This window comes from Toxoplasma gondii, chromosome VIIa (genome assembly GCF_000006565.2).
Source record: "Toxoplasma gondii ME49 chromosome VIIa, whole genome shotgun sequence".
Classification (NCBI taxonomy): Eukaryota; Apicomplexa; class Conoidasida; order Eucoccidiorida; family Sarcocystidae; genus Toxoplasma; species Toxoplasma gondii.
In genome coordinates, this window is record NC_031474.1 from 2319527 (window position 1) to 2341175 (window position 21649).

A 21649-nucleotide genomic window follows, 5' to 3' on the forward strand; every position below is an offset into this window, starting at 1 on the left:
GCAAAACGCCCGTTTCTGCCGCCACTCAGTCTATCGATCGATTGTACTTCTTGTGACTAGCTGAGGAAGCCGAAAATGGTCATGCGTAATGGACGCAACGTCCCACCTTGTTGGGTTGGCTGAACCAGCATCGGACACGGCGACCGAACTATATGGACCATCCTGACTATGTGAACTGCGCTGAGAGTCACAGAGGTGGGCGTTAGACGCGTTTCATGCGACGCCCTCTGCTCTTCTCCCTTGAACTGTCGTTGCACAAGCATGAGCGTCGGCAGAAGCATCCATACAGCGTCTCACTTTACGTCTTCGGTCCTATTCCGCTGTCGTACGTACCCGGGACTATCAGAACGCAGAGGCGCTCCGCTATTCTTAAATATTATCTGGTGCGTCCGCAGTTCATTTCCTACGTGGACACCGGACTCGGGGCTGCAACGATTGTTTTGTGGAGCTACTGTTTCCGTCAACTTCTGTGGCAACTGGGAATCCGCCGTTCCGACAACGTAGGAACTACTTCCCGTAATTCACAGCACATCCGCAAAGGCCCACAGCTTTCCATCGAACCAGGGCTTCGAACAGACACTGCCTTAGTGATTGGCTGTGGTAGCTATTCGAGTTCTTTATGTTTCTTGGCAAACTCACTCCTGGGTTTCATGCGAATGCATATGCGTAGAAGTTCCTCTCCGAAAAGGACGAAAAACATGAATACAAACATAGACACGGAAATCCTGAAAAAGGTAACCGCGTCTGACAACTCGTGTACACTAAGTTACATCGGCGTGCTAATCTATCCGGCCACCATTCTGTAGTGTGCATGATGGCAGCGGACTATTCGTATAAAGGCATCAACAGAAACAGGATGACCACAACAATCGTGTTGAGTGTTCTTGAGTGTCGATAATTGACGACCACGTCCAAGTTCGCCTCATCTGATCGTTGCAGTTACTCGTTGGTAGGTTACCAGCGCCAAATGCTACCGCGTCTTCGCTCGTCCCCAAACCGTCTGTTAAGCCTGTCCTCGTGGCCGCTCTAGTTCACCGTCCATAGCATCGATCGTGTAGCTTCCGAAAGGCCGCCCGTCGGCACAGCAAAATTCCTCGTTATCACTACAACTCATTCTCTTGCACCATCGTTCCAGGTACAATCGAGGCGACGTGCCTCATGTGGGCCAGGACAGCAACAAGCACAGCATTTCCTAACTCCCAACAGCCGCCGTTGCCTGTTTGGACCGTTTGGCTCTACACTGGCTCAGGCAGTGGCGGGTTCTCCCACCTCAAGACATGATGAGAGCGATTCAGTTCCGCATTTGCGTTTCTTGAGCTCCATCGGATCTTCCTCACACGCTCGTTTCCTTGCTCCTGGATCCGCTCTCACGCCATCTCCTGACCCCTTGATGGCTGTGGCCATTCCTTCACAGGAACTGACGGAAGCTCGATTCTCTTCACCACCCGTAGTTCTACCTGTCGGCGGCTTGGCACTCGGCGTCACCTGATCTGCACAACCACTGCATGCTCTATCTCCATCCGTTAAAAGAACACTTGAGGCAGCCTCGCGGTCGGTCGGGGGGCTGCAATCTAGCTTGGATCGTTCATGACCTTCTTCATCCTGCCTACCGTGGTGCCTGCCGTTCGGAGATTCCGGCACAACACTTCTGAACACATCGGCATCGTGATGGGCCCTCAGCGCTTGAGTGGGACAAATGTTCACTTCACTACTGGGGGCACATTCTACTTTGATCTCCACTGTATTTCCAGCTTCCTCCCCCGGGTTCCCCTTGTCGTTTCCCTGAAGTCCTTCTTCCTTGTTTTCCTTATTCGCATTACTCTTATCTGCCGCTCTCGCTCGAGGTGCGTTCGACGCATTAAGGCCTCGCGAACCTTGTCGACGACCGTTCCCGCCACAGGGGATGCCTGAGGTCAGAGACCGTTCCAGGATGACCTTCACTGGTGAGCCAATGCGAGAAACGGCAGACCACGGAAACTGTGTCTGTGCATCTTGGTCAAACGTCGTCTCATCATAGATGGTGCAAGCAGCCGTCGGCTGGCCTGCCACAACTTCTGCAGTATGCGACGACGTACGCTCCTCGAGACTGTCTCTCAGGCCAACAGAACACGCCGAACCCGACTCAGACTGACTCTCTTCCCCCCGACTTGATTTTGCGCCCGACCTTGCGCTTTCAGTGAGTGCTGGATAACCACATGACGTGAATTGCACGTCCCCTCCTGCGATACACGTAGCGAACCTTCCCAAATCCCCAGTTGATTCTCTCAAATTCTTCAGAACTGGCAGTTCCATAGCATGAAAGATATCTCGATTATTGGTAACCACCTTCCCGCACTCTACCGCCATGGCCAGCGAGCTCTTTATCGGCTCTGGCCCTGCGCCCGAATCCGGAAGCGAGACGGTCGCTGAGAGTGTTGCCTCAGCAGACAGGGCTGGAGGCGACGCCGGCGAAGCACGGTCAGATGACATCCCCTGAGAATGGCGGAGCAAGGTAAACGAAGTGATGCGGGCAGCTGTCTGCGAGCCAGGCAGAGAGCTAGAAGCGGCTGTTGAAGGCTGTACATCGGTTGTGTGACACGTCGATTCGCCTCCAAATGCCCTGGGAACGGAGCAGACGGCCGACACTCCAGCAGTTCCTTGGGACGTGCTCAGTACTGAAACTGGAGGTTCCGTGTTGGTTTCCATCCTTGTCGCCTCAACGTCGTTTGCCTGTGCAGTGCCGCGCTCGGGTCCTCGCTGAAGCCCCGTATCTCCCGACACGGTGACAGCAGAGTTCGCGGATTGCTCGTTGCAAGGCGCATGCAGGCCCCGTTCAGCTTGAAAGTTTTCTTTTTCGTTCACTGAGCAACTTTCACATTGTTTGACGTGAGCGTTGTCTTCTTCGTTCCTCACAGCCGCCTTCTCAGGATTGTTTCCCCCCTCCCCTGGTGCAGCTGTTTCGCCGTCTTGCTTCAACGCAGAAAAAGAAACTGCAGTGGAGGAAGCAGGTGGAGAAGCTGATGAAGAATTCGAACTCGCGGACCCAGACGCCGGCAATGAATCAGAACCTGCTGCGTTCGCTCCCAAACCGGAGGCGGCATTTCGCGGTGGGCGAACGGCCGCAGCGAGAGGTCCAGCGCTAGTGTCCCCTCCGTCGACACCCCCGGCTGAACCCGCGTTCTTCTTGTCTTGGTCATTGCTCTCTTCGCGTCCGTCTTCTGCATCAAGCGGCGTTTCCCCTTTTTGCGCGGGAGGCGGCGCACGTACCGGCTGTGCAGGAGGGGCGGCGTCCACAGCCTTTCGGACAATGTCCAGAAGCGCTGCAGGGTTCGCCTTCACGCCTGCGTCGAAATCAACAATCTCCGCACATGTCGGATTGTCATGCAGTCCCAACTGGACTCGCTTCGCCTCGTACCTGATATAAAATGCATTCACACACGACGGCTGACATATGTGCATTTGCCTGTGCTCCGCACAGGACATAGGCAAAAATGTGAAGGTATACAAGTGTGCATGCATATGAGTATGCTTGAGCAGTCCAGCACAGGTGGTGCTCGGGACATTTATACATGCGGCAAGAATACGCATTTTCCAGCGCAACGAACACTGTGACACCTCGGGCATCAGTGTAGTTTACGCAGAATCGCCTGTGCGGGTAGCACAACGTTAGAAACTGCAATATCGCAGATGGCAGCTGCCACACAACGCCGTTTCCATATCTATGCAAGCAATGCCTCTTCACTGGGTCGTACAGTCAAACCAGAAGGTGCACTCGAACTTTATCTTGAGCGTCAACTTTGCGAAGAGCAGCATTTCATCGTGAGCACAACACACGCAGCTGGATTCGTGTCTTAAAATTACTCAAAGGACATGGCATTGTAATACAGCTTCTAGGTTAGTCCACACGTCCAATGATACGTGTGCAGTCTATCAGTGCTCAATGACGCGCGTACGATCTCCTTTTGTTCGGAGGACGTGTTTCTCACCAGTCCATAGCCTTTTCGTGAGCGCCCTCAAAACCGAATTTCTTCACAGAGAACGAGGCGCGATGTCGGCCATTGTGTCGCGTGACGCACACGGACCACTTCCCACTCTTGCAGTCATACACGACACCTGGGGGCCGGCGCGTCAGCTGGAAAAACGAAAAGAGATAAATCAAGATGCAAAATGGTCGTTCTGCTTTCGGCAAGCGCGTTCGATATCATCGACACCACGACAACGCCAGCGCTACCAAAGGGATCCGGATCGCTTGCGCGTTGAGTAAGTGAGGGAGACCACGTAGTGAAGAGTCGTTTTCACACGCTCTGCTAGTCGAAAATGAACCTTACTAGGTTCCAACGCTGGTTGTGTCTCCTAAGCCTAGCCGATCAAAACACCCCCTCCCTTCCAGTCCTCCCTGAGAAAGGGTTTTGTTTAGTGTCTAGATGGAAGCATATTACTCTGGAAAACCGCTGCCGAGCAGGACAAACACTATGACCTCGCTGTGGCCGTGACTCGTGTTGCCTGTTTGTCGTCCTTCCTTATTGTCTTCGTTTCCCCACTACTGCCCTCGCGAATGTACAGAAGACGAATCGGCACTCTTCTGTTCGCTTTGGCTCTTGAGCTTACTCGACAGACGGTTTGAACGGCTTGCCGATGAGCTTCTCTAACACCAAGAACAGCACACTCGCACCGCCGCCTCTGCACGAGACCATCCTTCATCCGCCAGAGTGAAAAGAAGCAATGTTCCTCTTTGTCATACACAACGGCTGGGAAGGACGGAAGGAAAGGAAGCAGCGCCTCGGTTGCATCCCTGTCAAGAGGTGGGTCTTCTGGCGGGATAGGCGTGGCCCACCACCCATTCCGGAAGAGCTGGAACAGAGGAAAGGGAGAGCGAGACGTCGGATCTGACAACGAATTTGAACCTGTCGCTGTGTCTCTCGTCCCTTGTCCATCGTCAGGCCCGCGTGCATCACCTTTCTGCGACATGCCGCCGTCGGATGCCCTGCACAGTGTGTCGTCTTCCGGTCCCACAGTTGCCGCAGAAAGTGCACCTGGTCCCGCTAGCGCGCCTTGCCTCTCAATTCCACCGTGGACTCGCGGCTCACAGAAAGAGACGGAACGAGCACCAGCGGAAAGGACGGAGCCCGCTGCAGCAAGCGCCCCAGGAACCACCGGAACGGCCCCACCAACAGGTGCACTCCCCTGGTAAGACGGCAAACCCCCTCGAGATTCAGATCCGGTCGACTGACCCGCTTCACTTGTGTCGCGAGAGGCTCCGAATGCCCCTGGTGTACTCACTGCAGTTGTTGTGGAAGGCATCCGAATAAACGGGACGTTCAGTGTCCCGCATTTCACGCCTCCGAAAGGTGTCCCTCCAACAGGTGTGCTGCTCACACTGGTGGTTCCAGGAGTTGTTCCCGATGAAAGGGAGTAAGAAAGGAAGAGCTGCCCAGAAGGCGTCACTTGCGCACGGAGCGAAGGGGCCGCGTTACCTCCTCCAGACACGCCCGGCAGATTCTGAAGGAGGAACCCTGGCGAAGTGTTGATGGCCAAACCGTTGGTTGCCTGCGACTGAGAAGAACCAAAGACATTTGCGGCCGGGTCGCCCGTGGGGGACGAAGGCAACGGAAAGGCAGCAGAACAGGCAGGATTCTGGCCACTTACAGAGCCGGTCAACTGGGAAAGAGACACGTTGCCTCCTCCGGCGACAAACATGGGCGAGGCCACACATGTCCCTGTCTGCTGTGAGAGTACTGTGGAGGACGAAGGAAGAGACAGATTGGTAAAGAGGGCCACGTTACTCGGATGGAGCTGCAGTTGCTGAAGCTGGAGAGGTGTGAAAGAAATGGCGAGGGGCAGAGAGGGTGCGCCCGCGGGAAGGGTCGCACACGACGACGAAGAGAACACCGAAAGGCCCTGCTTGGTTCCGCCCACTTCTCCGGAGGTGCCTGAGACAGTTCCTGCACTGCCAGATGGCCTCTCATCTTTCTCGCTGCTTCCCGGGGGCACGGACGTCTTCAGGCCGTCTCCCGATGAAGCCGATGGCGTTTCTTGAGAGACAGGCGCGCCTCCTGGCTGCGATACAGGGACACTGGCAGACGAGGAAATACTGACAGCCCCGCTGCCTCGCTGTGTATTCAGTGGCCGCGACGGCGGCGCCCCATCCACGGAAGACACAGGAAAAATGGTTCCTTGTCCTGTCAGGTCTGTCGGGCTGACCGGAGCAAGTGCGCCCGACGGAGGGCCAGCCACAGGCAATGCAAGAGATGTGGGGTGAACAACAGAGAGGTGCGAACGCGGCTGACATGATAATTGCCTTAACATAGCCGCAGGCTGCCCTGCACCAGCGATCCCAGGTGACCCGTTTGCGTGAAGGCTAGTAAGAATGGGATTGGCGACACATGCTGAGGCGACACTTCCCGGTCCTCCGCCTTGTTTCGCAAGATTCGGTGTTAGCAAGCCCATCGTTTGAGAGAGATCCTGCTGCTTCGCATCGTCAAACAAGCGGCAAACGGCCGCGTTTGTGGAACCTAAACACCCCTCTTCGCTGCAAGATGCCACGGACGGCAGGCCGGAAGAAACAGGCACAGATGCCTCCATCGGACCCGCACCACTTTTCTCTCTTTTGCTCTCTAGTAGCATCATGCCTTCCGAGACATGGGCTTGACTGATCCCTTGGTCCAAAGATGAAGACGATCCCGTATTCGACGCCGCTGTACCAATGACGGAGTCCTGAAGAGAGGAATGGATGCTTCGTCCCTCTCCGAAGACACCGTCCCCTGACACTGACCTCTCCGCTGTTTCCGTGTCTCGGTTGATTCCTGCCTGGATGGCCGCTGCCGCTCCCCGTGTTGTCATTCTTCCGCTTTGCGACAGTATCCCTTCTGCGACTAACACGGCCGATCCAGACAAAGCGCGCTGACTCGAAGATACCTCGGAAACCGCTTGGGCCAAACCGGCAGCTGAGCCCTCGCCCGCAGAAGCGTGGAGATATCCGGCTTCGCTTTGAAAAGGATTCGACAACGGCGGATGAGGAAGAGGGAGCGATGGTGAAACACCAAACGAGGAAGATATTTCGTGGCCTTGAGGGGATGCAAGTGGAGGGACAGACGAGACCGCGGAAGAAGCGGGTGAAACAGGGACCTCCCCAGACAAGAGTTGAGCATCATGATGATGGAGCGAGAGCGAGCCCACTGGAAGATCTTCTCCTCTCCAGTCGCGTCTCCCTGTAAATCCAGGGTAGCGGAAAAGCCGCAGTCCGTGATCTGGATGAGAAAGCGCAGCAGGCGTACCGCCTGATCGAGAGAAGCTTTGCTTGCCATACGGTTGAGGGAAGAAGCTACTCAAACGAGCTGACAGAGAAGCTGTCACTGTCCCTGAACCGCGTCCCACAATGGGCGTGCTACATCGCCTCTCTGTCTCCCCTAAACTCCCAGAGCGAAGACGAGAGAGGGGCGCAAGCCCCAGACGCTCGGCAGCAAAAGCCGACGAGGAAAGGGTCCTCGGTTGATGTCCCACACGAACCCTCTCCAACGCCATCGCGTCCTGGGGTGGTTCAAAGATAGCCTCTGGAAACGCAGGCGTCAAGCAGAAGTCATGCGCCTCTTTGGAAGATATAAACAGACGGTCTAATGCCTCGTAGACGGTATCCAGTGCACGGCCCAGAGACCGCGGTCCATCCTGCTTCACGAGCTCAGTGATTGGACTGACGTGCCGTTCCCCGTCGCTTTGTAGCGGGGCAAACGCAGAACAGCGTTGACCATCGAGGCCTTCTCCTGAAAACGGAGAAGAACCGATAACGTCGTTTTCATCACTGAGCGACGGTGACGGCGAGCGGGTGCTACTCGATCTTCTCCGCTGAGAGGCAGATGCCAACTCTTTCGCGTGTCCTCTGCTTCCCCGGCTCCACTTTCTCGCGGAAGCAGCTCCGCGCTCGAACCCACGCAATGCGTGATCATCTTGTTGTCCGTGTTCATCGCCCATCAGACTGTCCAGGTTTCCTTTCTGTTCTTCCTCCACCTCTTTGTCAGAAGAAAGATTCTTCAAGAGAACCCACTCCGCCAAGTGTGGCACTGCAGGTGTATGAGTCAGCGGCAGGCCCAGGCGAGAAAAAAGCGGCTCGAAAATCTCTCGATAGGGGCCGAGATCGCTGTCAGTCTTTGCGTTTCGAATCTGAAAGATATGAAATGAGAACGCGTGTGACCGAGTGGTCGAGCGCCAGAAAGATGCTCGAAGTTTAACCAAACCCGTAAGCAGTTGGACGTACACCTCAGCCTGTTGCGCGACTGTGCAGGGAAAGGCAGATGCATGAGGACGAAATAGTTCGAATGCACTGGTCAAATCATTTAGCCTCGCTTCGCCCTCGCTCCCTGGGACCCTCTGAGAACCACAGGAGCTGGCTAAACAGGGGAACATGGTAGCCGTCTTGTCTACAGAGAAAGGGAACCCCAGCCGTGATGCAGCTTGCCGTTCTCCGCAAGCAGCAACCACACAGGCCCCATGCGCAGCAGCGCAGACTTCTCCCGTGTGTTGTGCACTTGCGGGCAACGTTGGCACCGACGAATCGCAAGAGTCATTTCTCCTCAACAGAGAGTCGGGTGTGCACGAACAAGCTGAGACATCGCTTGCCGTCTCTGAACGAACGAGAGACGCCTTTTCGGTTCGAAGCTGCAACTGAAGATCAGATGAAACGGGGGAAGGGTGCGTGTCCCCCGATAAAGAAGAGATGCTTGCAGAAACTTTGTCTTCGGAAGGGTCGTCTTCCTTGTCTCCATTGCTCCCGACTCGCGGCGTCGTTTCGTGTTCAGGAACGTCGCCATCACAGCGAGACGAGGTACGTCCGTGTACACGCGTGTCCGATGCCACCTCAGAGACCGATCCAGGGCGCACTCCACCGGAAGGCTGCTCTAATGTCACGGATCGACCAGAGTCACATGCTGACTGCAGGCTTCGCGAGGAAGTGCCGAGCGAAGAATCCTGAGAGGGAGACGATGAAGAGAAAGAAGATGCAAGCGGTTGACAAAGAGACGAGGACACCGGGGATGGGGGCACTGGCAACGTGGAAGCGGCCCGACTCGCGCGAAGAACTGAGCCGTCTGTCGGTGAGCCTGAAAGAGCCTGGGCAGTCGAAGGTGATGAGGAATGAAGAGACGAAAAAACAAGGGACGGCGAACACGACTTCGCGGTCCAATCCTGCGAGTCCCCAGTCCCGTCACATCTGACAGAACCAGACGATGCGGTATGTGTTCCAGCACAGTCTCGCTGACACTGCGGACGCATAGAACAAGATGAAGACGTTGAGCTCCGGTCGCACCCTGAATCTGCAGCATGTGCCCTGTCCTCGGAGTCCCGGTCGGCGATTAGAGAAGAATCAAGGACAGCCCGCTGGGGCCCGGACACCGGCGAAGACGCCTGCTGGTCACGGGCAGTGGCAGAAGAAGCTGGAGATGATTGAGACGTGGAGACCGCAGTCAGTGTACGGGGAGAGGGGGAACAAACGGCCACAGGAGAAGAGGAAGGAGAAGCCGAAGAAGGATAATACGACGGAAGAGAAGACAAACACGGTGCAGATGACGGGGACGAGGCGGACGTCAAATCGATACACAATGAGGGTGACGCAGTTGAACACGAAAAATGTTGTGCGCATTGGGTGACGGACGCACTCGGGAAGGGAGAGACGGGAGACGATGGACGGGGCTGGGATCGCGGCAGTGAGACCCAGGAAGAATCCTTCTCAAACAAATTCTCCTTTCCTTGGCCATTGGCCTGCGCGTAAGGACGGCAAAAACAGAATAAGCAACATCGTGACACAAGTCTGCCTAACCAACCCAACGAGACTCACAAAACGCCTTGTTCACGTTCAAACTAAAGTGGCCAACACGCCGCCGTCAAAGAACAGTTGTGGCCTCTGTGACCTGTTATCTAGTGAACTCCTAGGGCAGATTCTGTTCCATCATTTTCAACGAAGCGAGAAGCAACTGTCATCTACACGACCGACTTCGGTTGAAACAGGGAGCACACACGGCGGTGAGAAAGGTTTGTCGTCTTCGCACGCCAAGATACAACTACGAGAAACCCACGAGCCCCCAACGAACACAAAACTTACCTTTGCGGCACAGTCCTCCTGTTTGGAGCACGCCGCCGACATGTGGGTCGGGAGATCGGGCGGTAGGGTCCCTCCTGGTTTACAAAGTAGTGGAACATTCTGTAGTTCTCCGCCCGCCTCAGCACTGAGGCAGGACACACTCTTTCGTCCTCGCCCTTCTTCTCTCATCGCTGTCCCGCTGACTGAACCTTCAGAAGACGGCTCTTCTGTCAAGGATGACGAACGACAAGCCAGTTCCCCAACATAAATGCAGGAACTCGTTTCCTCCTCCGAGCGCGCTGACTCCGTCCTGCACAAACTCCCGCTGCTGCCTGTCTTGGCAGCTGTCGCCACCTCTTGTGGCTTTTTCACGAGCAGCATTTCGCGAGTTTTTCACGAAACAAATTTACGGGGACGCCAGATACGCGGGTCGGAGTCAAAATCAGCGCCTGTAGCTGGATGATGCAGCACAACACGGCTGGATGCAAGATGCGACTTCAGCAGACAGTGGCGTTCTGCCCAGTCGCAAACGACGAAGAAGAATCACTAATCCCGAGAGAGAACAATTGCTGAAGACATGCCGAGCAATTGTGGAAAGTGAAACGGTGAAACGCGAGGCAGACACACGGTCCAAATGCACTGGCGTGCGGCAATGCATTCCGATTCTCTTGGTCTGCTACACGACGCTGACGACGACAGGTTCGTCACTACGACGGGAAACCGACTTGGACACGGCAAGGGATTCCTGGAAACAGCGACATATAGTGAAGAAAACCTTTCTTCCTTGAAATGCGCTCCAGGTGAAACGACACAGTTGACAAAAACACGTGACGAGCAGAACGCTAACACGCACACACCGTGGTGGTGCAAGGTAGCAGGTTACACTTAAAAGTGCAGCTGGTATCTTGGTACCTCTCCAGCTCCTTCAACCAGCTGGTGCAAAGGTTACAACATGCAGAAATTCACTTCCGCAAAAAGCTGGGACACGAGAAAATATACCGGAGTGTACGTCAGAGCCATGCTACACGCGAATGAAAAAGGTTCCGAGTACACGTATATGCCGATTATACAGCAGATCCAAGCTAAAGCTGATGACTCTCCTTACGAGCTTTCGCGGCAAATAATGTACGTTGACCAGAAGCTGCAAAACACACAAAAGCTCGTTTCTTACGCTACTGATACTTCACGACACTTACAACGGTTGACGACGTAACGGCGGGCGACAAACAGCTACTGAAAAGGTCTGGGCGAAAAAAAAACTCTAGAAGAAGTACACTAGGTAATACCACGGACATCAGTATCTTCACACGGCAATCATTAGATCGTCTGTTGCCACACATCTCGCCGACCCGCCACAGCGCAGGACGCGGGACATCCCAGTCAAAAAAGAGAAAAAACAAGTTAGGTTCCCTGCGTCAATGCTGGGGAAGAAATGTCGAACAGAGAACCAGCAAATGAGCAAAGGCAATCCAGCAGCAATCTCTTCACTAAAGAGACACACAGAAACAACGGAATCTTGGAAGCAAATGCCGCCGACGGAAGCACACGCACGAAGTAGAGCAAAAATTGGCGGGGCTCCGGTAACCTTGCAACAAGAGACCCGGCAGAGAGGAAAATACTCGTTTCAGGGGAGAAAGGTCACTAGAAAAAGTAACTTACCAACAGTTTTCACACCACGGAAGGGGATACCGTAAAGAAGACGCACGCGTCGCCAAAAACTGTTTTTCCCGGATCAAGAGAGGACCCCGAAGACAAGTGGGAAACAGCTGAAACATCTTGCACGCAACTTGAGAAGTCGAGTGGACGCAGTACACAGTTTATTTCCCTCTAAAACACACCCGTTCCGGTGTCACAACATTCAACGACGGAGCAGTTGGGAAGTAGTTGCTCTGAAATATCTGGAGAATGTGGCTTTTTATTCTCAGGGGTCGCAGTTGAGGAGGAGACGCGTCACAGGGAACCGAAAGTAGAAAATCACGCTCAGCTGCGTTTTGCTTCCCTGGTGGAGCCTCACTTGCGGGAAGTTGCCACTATTTATTACTTGTGTAAGTCGTTTTCAAAAGAGTATTCTAAACTTGATTTCAACGGAAGCGACAAAGTTTTACCAGGAGACATTTCTAGCAACAAAATTGGGTAATAGGATGGCACACGCCACCCGGTTTACAGGCGTTCTGCTCCCGGCGACATTTCGCGTACGTCTTCGTTGTGAACGGGGAGCAACAAGAACTAGACGAGTAACGCCTGTGAATGTTTTGCGCCTCACTGAGGAATGTTTCTTTTACACTCTCTTTCCATGTTGGAAATTGATCTTGGAGCAAGTTGTGCCCCTCATTTGGTTTCCTAATGTTTCCCCTTCCTCAGCATACAACGTTGCCGTCATGCAGGAACATGTATAGCAACGCAAGCCGGAACATCGGATGCAGTAGCAGTTGAGTCAACAGAGCTACCCTCCGGAACAACGAAGCTGCTTCAGAACGCATTGTGTCTCATTGCTGTTGCGAGCAGGTCAGAGCCACATATGCAGAAGATGGAGTCTTTCTGCGTGTCTTCATGTGCACCAGGCAGAGCTGAATATAGGGTTTGTTACTGTAAAGTCAACATGAACGCCTGTCACCTTAGAGCACCATGTCCCGGAGGAATGCCGTCACTGTTTGTTGTGAGTTGTCATCGGAGAAAAAATGCAAATGCAAAAGGCAACGGTCACATAACTTAAATATAGTGGTACCACGGTTAGCGTGGGATATTGGCGCCTATGGTTGTTTTGGTAGATGGAAATAAAATCATGTAGACTTTCCGAAACGACGAATACAGATGAGACATTTTGTGTCTTCAATGTAGCCATTTTCATCAATGGAAATACCTCCGATAAATCAACGCGTTCTTCTCTGGCCATTTGCCATTTTCTCGGGTTCCCAGATGCTGGTTGGAGGCAGGATGGGGTAGACTCCAGCACTCACTTCACTGCACAAGAAAAGAGGTTCATATGAAACCGGCTTTGCCGTTAGGGAGTCTCTCCTCCATCTTCCTAAACGCGCAAGACTGATTGCCGCATAGGAAGATCGCAACGAGGGACAGACGTGGCGTGGCGTCGTTAGTGGAAGCCATCTCCGGTCACAGGTGGTCCATGTCCCATGCAGCCGTGTATCAGATAGTGCGTTGTATTCGATGCACCTCACGAAACCTTCAACTAGGCGAGTAGCCAAATACGCGTGGAAGCCAAAGCATTCTACAGTATTCATGCTCATCGCAAGCTCTGTGACTGGAAGCGCGTAGTGCAGAGAGACTGTCCGTGTTTTTGCAAGCAACTCTTAGTTTTCCAACAGCAGGAATTTCCCACTAGCGCTACAGGAAGATCACAGCTTCTCGGTTAATGAAAAAACACAATTATCGATACTGGTTTGTGCAGCCGGGACACATCGTAGTATTGCGTTTATAGCTGGAGTAGCCATGCTGGATCTTTGGTACCAGAAGTTATGTACAACGTTGGTAAGAGCTACTGTTTCAAGACCGAATGCAACAGTTGCAATAGCTGTGCCAGTCTTCCGCACAGGACTGTCCGCATCTTTATCACGCTGTACACCGAATACACCTGGAAAAAGCTCTAAGAAGATCGAAATCGGTCTCGGGAAATAACAGCTTTCTGAGAGCTATAATATTTGCGCAGTGGGCATTGTCTCCTCAGTGAAAAAATCTTGGCTCGCAGTGGAATTTCGTGAGCCAAATGCAGCATCGCGCCACAGAAAAGATGTGCAATCACAAAATCGGTGGACAGAAAGGAAGAAGGTAAGTAGCGTAAGCACATTCTTGGTTCCGAAGGTTCAGATATTTTCCGTACTCTGACTAGGACACAGTGCTAAGGTTAAAGTGGGACGTTGTTGCTCTCGCCTGTGGATCAGCAGTATCGTGTGTTCGAATGGGCTCTTCACTGGCTGCGTGTTCCAGGTTACAAAAACTGCCCTTCGCTAGACGCAGGAGCTCAACAAAGCCGCATCAGCATAAGAGTCAGTTCGGTACTCATCCCAACTAAAAAAATGTTATCAACCCAGCCTGTTTCTCAGTTCCGCCGTGCATATGGTTTATATTTCCTGTGTTAGCCGCAAACCAGGGACGAGCAATAGAAAATGGAAAGGTAGCTCCTGCTTGCTTTAAATCCCCAGTTCATGGCAACAAGCATTTGCGAAGCACACTCGGTAAAAATCGCGCACTGCCTGGCTACACGGACAGTCATAGTCACTTCCGAAAACATTTACACAAATTCGCTTTCTCATTCAGATGTCAAGAGGCGAGCTTCGGGCGTGGAACAGGCAGAGTAGATTCTTGCTAACTCTTGCGGAACGTCATATACGAGGTAGAGGAGACTCATACTCACCCCTTCAAAAATCAATGAATGCCTTAGCTTGGCGCCCCACGAGGGCATGAAAAAAAGTACTCAAGGGTAGCTCACTTGATCGAGCAGGAAACCGGGGGCAAAAACACCAACTAATCCTGACCAGAAAAACTCCATCTTCAGTTCAGTGCAATATCAGGCATTCACCGCACCGCCGTTCACCTCGAGTTCAGGATATCTTTTTTCAGTTCTAGTAAACACGCTTCTGACAACGTATAGATCGCTCTGAAACCTACTACATCTGATGCACAACCGTGTCTCTCGATCACATACGTTCATACTTCCCTAGTTCCCATCTTCTCGTTTTACCGAAAGGCCATCAGCGTCCACAACATGGATTTCTGTGTCTGTTCGTTCGGGGACTAACGAAAAAGTAGGGTCTACGTTAACTACTCAATGAATGTCGACTGTATATCGTGGTGACCGTCTTCGGGCCGACATGACAGTTTCTGCATTGGCCACATATCAAGAGGAAAGGCATAGCGTTGTCGCAGGTACTGCCACACAACTCTACACAAACTCAACAGACTCCTGCACAACACTGCAGCACCGTCCCGACGTGGAGTTCCTTCGTCTGTATGCTGCATGCTCTGCTGATTCACTTCGTAACTTGTTCTGCTTATGATGCTCGAGGCAGCTTCCTACGTAATCCCCTTCAGCGCGATCTAGCATCTCTTAAGAGGTTTCCATATTGTGATACAACTGGTAAATGGCACACTACTAAATGACACCATCCTTCGTCAGAGGTTCCCCCAGAACCTATCCATCACTGTCTGTGCTGCATATCCGCTGGATGACCTATACGACCGTGGTTTCTTTAGCTTGCAATAAAACTGTTCTGTGTCCACATGACGACGAAAGTAGTTTCACGCAAAGTGTTTCTGGCCGCGCTAAGCGTGCGTGCATCGACCAGGTGATGTCGCGTAAAGGGTGCTCAGCTGTCATCGATGTGGCTCCTTCAGATGCACCCATTTTTCTTGCCAGATTACAAATAAAGCTTGCATACTGAAGGAAAGATGAGACAATCGTGCGCTCGCGTATCTGCTGTAGGTGGCATGTACACAGCGCCTGATAGCTTCGATATGACGACGAAATCAACATGATCGTGAGCAGGCCGCTGCGTCTTACATCATTTGGAAGGAAACCAAGTGGACCCTGAGACAGGACCTGATCGGAAAAAATCATTTTGGTGTTTTTCTTTAGGTGAGCGGTTGGGCAGCATCGTTCGCGCCCCAGTGTACCCCGCTTTACCGATAGCATTTCGTTCCACCGAGCTTACGTGGCTGCTCTCAACCTTCCCTACCAGTTTTCCATTCCGAAATCACTAAGAATTAAAACACACAGGGGTGACATTCATGAAAGGCAATGCAACGTTCAAACGACGAAAACAAAAATTGAAGATAAGGGAGGCGCGATCAAGAACACACAACACCAGCGTTGCCGCTGCGTGCAGCCAGTACCTAAACACCACACCGACACAGAAATGCAGTGTTCATCAGATGGACATTATACCTTTTGTCCATCAGGGGGTAAGGTAGCATTAAACAGATATACCGATGTAGCCGATAAAATGCCGACAGCGTGACCCCACGTGTACGTGCCGTCACAGTGAATCCGCTGTGAAGCTGACACTGGAATAAAAACAGAATATCAACAAGCTAGGCCACCCATAAGGACGCCTTCCTCCGTAGTTTCAATGGGACTGGCGATCGGTGCTATGGATGATACCCCAGGCATACGTTGCTACACACAGACAACACACCACGGGCGGTGCCTGTCACTATATTACGGCCGACACCTAGACTCTAGGTGAGCTCTGATGTCACACAGTCGTGCCGCATTCCACCAAAATTTGTAACCTGCGCCTGCCCCAATCGAGCCATGGAAAGTAGCTCACCTGCGACCCCAAATCACGTCAACCAGCAGGGTCTTGGTGTTTAAGAGTTATGCAGCATCCATAAATTGACACTCAAAGTTATCAAAAAGCACTTTGTTTGCTCGCATCCCATGTAGCAGAACTGACTGAATTGAAGACACCTGGAAACCGTCGCTTAGCATAACCCTGACTGTGGATTCGCAAGTCTATCTAATCGAAGTGTCAAATCGGCACTCCAAGCGTCGTCAGCTGTCTTCATTCTGAGAGTCCACCTTCTGGGATGGGGGAGAGGCGCCCCGATGTGCCTGTATGGAACCATACGCCATCGACACACAATATCGTATTCGCAAAACACAGCGGAGCATGGCAAAACAAATAGCTGTCTCCCATCGTCACCATAGGCCATCGTCAAATTTTGTTGTTGGCAAATAGTGTATGCTATCTCGTTGAGGAAGCCAACTGAGATGACATATGTTGGCACACGCTCAAGGGAATATGCCGCCGAAGCTGTGTCTGACCGAATATGCGCACGCCTGTGTCCACACCAAACAACGGTGGTACCGTCGAACACAGCGGTACGAACAGATTCTGCAAACCCATATTTACTTGATGTTACACGCCCCATTTATTACATACGTGCTTGCACAGATCCTGCTCCCTGCGAAGACTTAGACGGAGACACCGAAGGCAACGAAGGGGCCGACGCCAGCCTAGATACACCCCCGGACGATGGCTTCTGCAAAGCATCCAAGACAGTCACACAATCGCCAATTGATCTAGGCCCCTTCTAGCATGTAACCAGGGGATGCGAAGCCTCTGTCAGGCTGCTCAGCCACCTCTCGTACTTCTAAGTGAGAATCGTCCAGCTCAACACCACCTACAGAGTACACGACAAGATGCACTACGAAGGTGTCAACCGCTCCCTCCTCTCGGCTGCATTCGACGTCGAGGCGCCAGTTAATAACACGCGCCAAACATACTTTCTGCACTTCTCCGACGCCCTCAAAGAGCTCTCCTGATCGGCAAAAGCACACAGTTGTGCGGTATCGACAGATCACGAGCACCGCCAAGACGCCTGACTGTTTCAAGAAAACATTCTCCTTCCATCGTTTGACGTGTGCAAAACACATAGAAGGCGTCCGTGCCGGCCCGGCTTCCTGCGTTCTCCTGATGACTGTTCGGTGGACGTGGCAAATACGCTAGTTTGGCACCAGCATGTGAGCTCCTGTTAATCAAAAGCGTCTCTCCACCATCTCTGCACGACACCGAAAACTTTGGAAACGCGACCTCGCAGCTTCCCCTCCACTTACTGAGGTCGGCCACTCGGGGCGTCTGTAGACAACGTAAAAGGTCGAATTTTTGAGGGCACTGGCACCACCGATTTGTCTGGCGTGAGACGGCAGCTCAGAACTCGTTCGTGGCAGTAGTGGTACGCTTCTCTACACTACAGCGACGCATCGAGTAGAGACCCGGGACGACAGTTCATTATCCAGTGTCGAAGGTGATCTGATAATGAGCAAGACGCTTGGCCGCAGCACTCACTGTCTGCCTGAGGGTGGTAACGGAGGAGAGGAACTCAGTCGGCAGTACACTCGTGTCCTTGTTATAACGCCACTGGGTAGGCACATGCATAGGTCAGCGTATGCATAGCACACGTCCGAGCTGGACCGCCAGCGTCCGTAACACAAAGCAAAAAACGCCACGACAAACAGGCAAGGGCCGTGTTCGTCAATAGCCTTGTCATTGCTTGGCTCAGGGAAGCACATGCGGGTTCCTAAATAATGAACGACGGCTGCTCGCTTGCGATTAGGGTGTACTGCATAACGAGACTGCTCGTTCTTCTAGACGACGGAGCTGCTTACTCTCCTCGTGGTGTCAGTTTGATTGTGCTGGGTGTCACTCCGGATGCGCTCGCTGGTCGACCTGCAACAAACAGTGAACTAGTCCTGAAACTGTCCATCACCGCACAATGCCTTAGGCTGCATCAGCGAGGAGCATTGAAGCAGGAGTGAGGATGTACATCGATGAGTTCATTGTGTCACATTCATACTGCATGGGCGAGAGATGCGAAACACGCAGAGCACCGAAAACTCGTGAAAAGCAAGCGACATCTTGAGAAGTCATGATATAATTACTCAACACCCACCTCCCGCAAAAGAAATCCTACACAATCATCAAACTGCCTGACGGATGAGACGCGTACAGCTATGCAGCAATAATGCATTCCGCCGGTAGAGGGTACGCCAGTGTACGGAGAAATTAGCAAACGACCTCTTGAAATGCAGCCTTGGAATTCTGTCCACTGCCGTAACCAGCGGCTGCCTGTTTGAAAAGGGTTGCTGCTATCAAGCTGTAAGTTCCAATTCTCGTGCGATGGAGCAGTGGAGGAATACTGTGGCAATAGTGTTGCACCGCAATGTTACGTAAGATACACAAGCACACCCGTCGACGGCTACACAGCCGCTCTGCATCTGTTGCTGATTCATAAAGTCTCTGAGGATATACAGGATATACAGGACATCGGCACATTCGAACTGGCCAGGTTAAGCGAAAATATAGCCTCAGCGAGTCCATAGAGGAATACAATGATGCGTGTAGTTCCTAGTAACTCATTTATTCCTTTGCATCATGGAAAGCATGTCTGTGCGTCTTGATTCTGAGAAACGCCCACAAGCCGAGCAGGCTGCGGCATCTGCCGGCACGGTGTGCCAAGTGCACTGGTGACGCAAACTTACGTTCTCTTGGCACCTAATGCACACACAGGCGCGTCAGAAAATTGAATCGAATTTGCATCTGCATTGACAAAGAGACGCGTGTGCTATGGATGTAGCCTTGCTCCCTACTACTAAATGTTGCGTGAGGTTTTTTTGTTGTTCGGCGTCCAGCATTCCACCCTGCTCAAACTGTCGGACGCTACCAGGATCTCTGTTGCCCCTATCAATGTTCCTTCCTTGCCTACTTCTGATTTAGTGGATAGCGGCCAGGCGGCCAAGCTCGGCTTCTGCCTGAACGCAAAGAAACCGAAGATCGCCTTCGACGGTAGCCGCACAACTGCAGACTGTGACGTGGGTCTGACAGGTTTCCCCATCGCTTAGCTGCCGACTGGAGTCTCAAGCGGCGACGTGACACTTCACGTGATGACGCTAACCCGGACCTATCTCAATAACAGCGGCGCCACCGCAGCGCAAGCATGTAATGCCACCAAACCATCCCTCGCCCTACTACGCTGTGGCGTTAACTCTTTCCCTAGCCATAGTATTGCACGTACTTGCTGGTAGCCGCTATGAAACCATAAAGATCACAAATGGCAGAGACATAATGGAGGACGTTATTCATCCCTTGATGTCACATCAGCTTAGTCTCCTTCCGAAGTACGGAACAGCCACTTGGATTCCTTTCTCATGCTAAACGGGTATCTGAGTAGACGGCCTGTCCTTCATTCCCGAGTAAACGTTTGGCCACTGTATAAGGCGGCTAATCTGGAGACCCACGTGTCACTTGGACTAGCTGACGCATTTATTACGTACGCGCAGGACCCGATCCGGCTCCCTGCGAAGACTTAGACGGAGACACCGAAGGCAACGAAGGGGCCGACGCCAGCCTAGATACACCCCCGGACGATGGCTTCTGCAAAGCATCCAAGACAGTCACACAATCGCCAATTGATCTAGGCCCCTGCTAGCATGTAACCAGGGGATGCGAAGCCTCTGTCAGGCTGCGCAGCCACCTCTCGTGCTTCTAAGTGAGAATCGTCCAGCTCAACACCACCTACAGAGTACACGACAAGATGCACTACGAAGGTGTCAACCGCTCCCTTCTCTCGGCTGCATTCGACGTCGAGGTGCCAGCTAATTCCGCCACAGGCCATACTTCCGGTTCTTCTTCGGCGCTTTTAGACGGAGCTTCTGAGCGGCAAAAGCACACAGTTGTGCGGTATCGACAGATCACGAGCACCGCCAAGACGCCTGACTGTTTCAAGAAAACATTCTCCTTCCATCGTTTGACGTGTGCAAAACACATAGAAGGCGTCCGTGCCGGCCCGGCTTCCTGCGTTCTCCTGATGACTGTTCGGTGGACGTGGCAAATACGCTAGTTTGGCACCAGCATGTGAGCTCCTGTTAATCAAAAGCGTCTCTCCACCATCTCTGCACGACACCGAAAACTTTGGAAACGCGACCTCGCAGCTTCCCCTCCACTTACTGAGGTCGGCCACTCGGGGCGTCTGTAGACAACGTAAAAGGTCGAATTTTTGAGGGCACTGGCACCACCGATTTGTCTGGCGTGAGACGGCAGCTCAGAACTCGTTCGTGGCAGTAGTGGTACGCTTCTCTACACTACAGCGACGCATCGAGTAGAGACCCGGGACGACAGTTCATTATCCAGTGTCGAAGGTGATCTGATAATGAGCAAGACGCTTGGCCGCAGCACTCACTTTCTGCCTGAGGGTGGTAACGGAGGAGAGGAACTCAGTCGGCAGTACACTCGTGTCCTTGTTATAACGCCACTGGGTAGGCACATGCATAGGTCAGCGTATGCATAGCACACGTCCGAGCTGGACCGCCAGCGTCCGTAACACAAAGCAAAAAACGCCACGACAAACAGGCAAGGGCCGTGTTCGTCAATAGCCTTGTCATTTCTTGGTTCAGTGAATCGCATGCAGGTTCCGATATACAATCACATTAGTCCCCCTACAGTTACAGATTACTGTATGGCAGAGTTTGTTCGTTGTACAGGACGAAGCTGCTTACGTGCCCGGTGGCCATGGTATCGGCTTGAAGAGCCAAGAAAGCGCTCGCCCACCTGCAACACAGAGTGAACTCAAGCAGAGGATGTCAAACATCGAACACTGCCTCAGGTTGCAAAGGCGGAATACTTAAGCAAGTGTGAGGACACACACCGGTTATTGGCCGCACACACGTTCCTTACGTTTTTTCTGGCGATATGCACGAGGAGAGGAGACAAAGAAGCATGGCATCACGACAGACATGGACACATTGAGAAGTGCCTCTTGAATTTTACGCCTGCCTACAGAAACCGTTGTCTGCGCAAACTGTAAGCCTTTTGATTTCACTGCTGAGCAGAAACCTACAGTCCTAGTAACAGATGATGCAATCAGAACATGCCCACAGTCGCCAGTGGATCCATCGGACAGAGGACGGAATTAGTTGTGCAGACGTCGCTCAGGATTTGGCACATACCACCCCGAATATAGTTGCGGAGTACTCACTGCTTAGGTGCCGCCTCGACGGAACTCTCTGCTGCATAGGCGAGAGATGCGAAACACGCAGAGCACCGAAAACTCGTGAAAAGCAAGCGACATCTTGAGAAGTCATGATATAAT

The 21649-nt window shown here is 52.7% G+C and overlaps 2 protein-coding genes across 2 annotated transcripts; both read right to left on the reverse strand.

Moving 5' to 3' along the window:
• Positions 1 to 570: 570 nt before the first annotated feature.
• AP2VIIA5 (AP2 domain transcription factor AP2VIIa-5) lies at positions 571 to 11365 on the reverse strand. Its single transcript, XM_018779264.1, has 5 exons — positions 11151 to 11365; positions 10067 to 10790; positions 4588 to 9726; positions 3966 to 4111; positions 571 to 3394 (listed from the first exon to the last, which is right to left on the reverse strand). The coding sequence occupies exons 2-5, from the start codon at positions 10424 to 10426 to the stop codon at positions 1246 to 1248; spliced, it is 7794 nt and encodes a 2597-aa protein (XP_018637344.1). The 5' UTR covers positions 10427 to 10790; positions 11151 to 11365; the 3' UTR covers positions 571 to 1245.
• An 8462-nt stretch (positions 11366 to 19827) lies between these two features.
• Positions 19828 to 21148, reverse strand: TGME49_203688 (hypothetical protein; the record flags this gene model as incomplete). The annotated part of the gene is made up of 5 exons (XM_018779263.1): positions 19828 to 19935; positions 20179 to 20213; positions 20509 to 20530; positions 20741 to 20747; positions 21057 to 21148. 5 exons carry the CDS (start codon positions 21146 to 21148, stop codon positions 19828 to 19830), a joined length of 264 nt encoding a protein of 87 aa, XP_018637345.1.
• Positions 21149 to 21649: the final 501 nt, after the last annotated feature.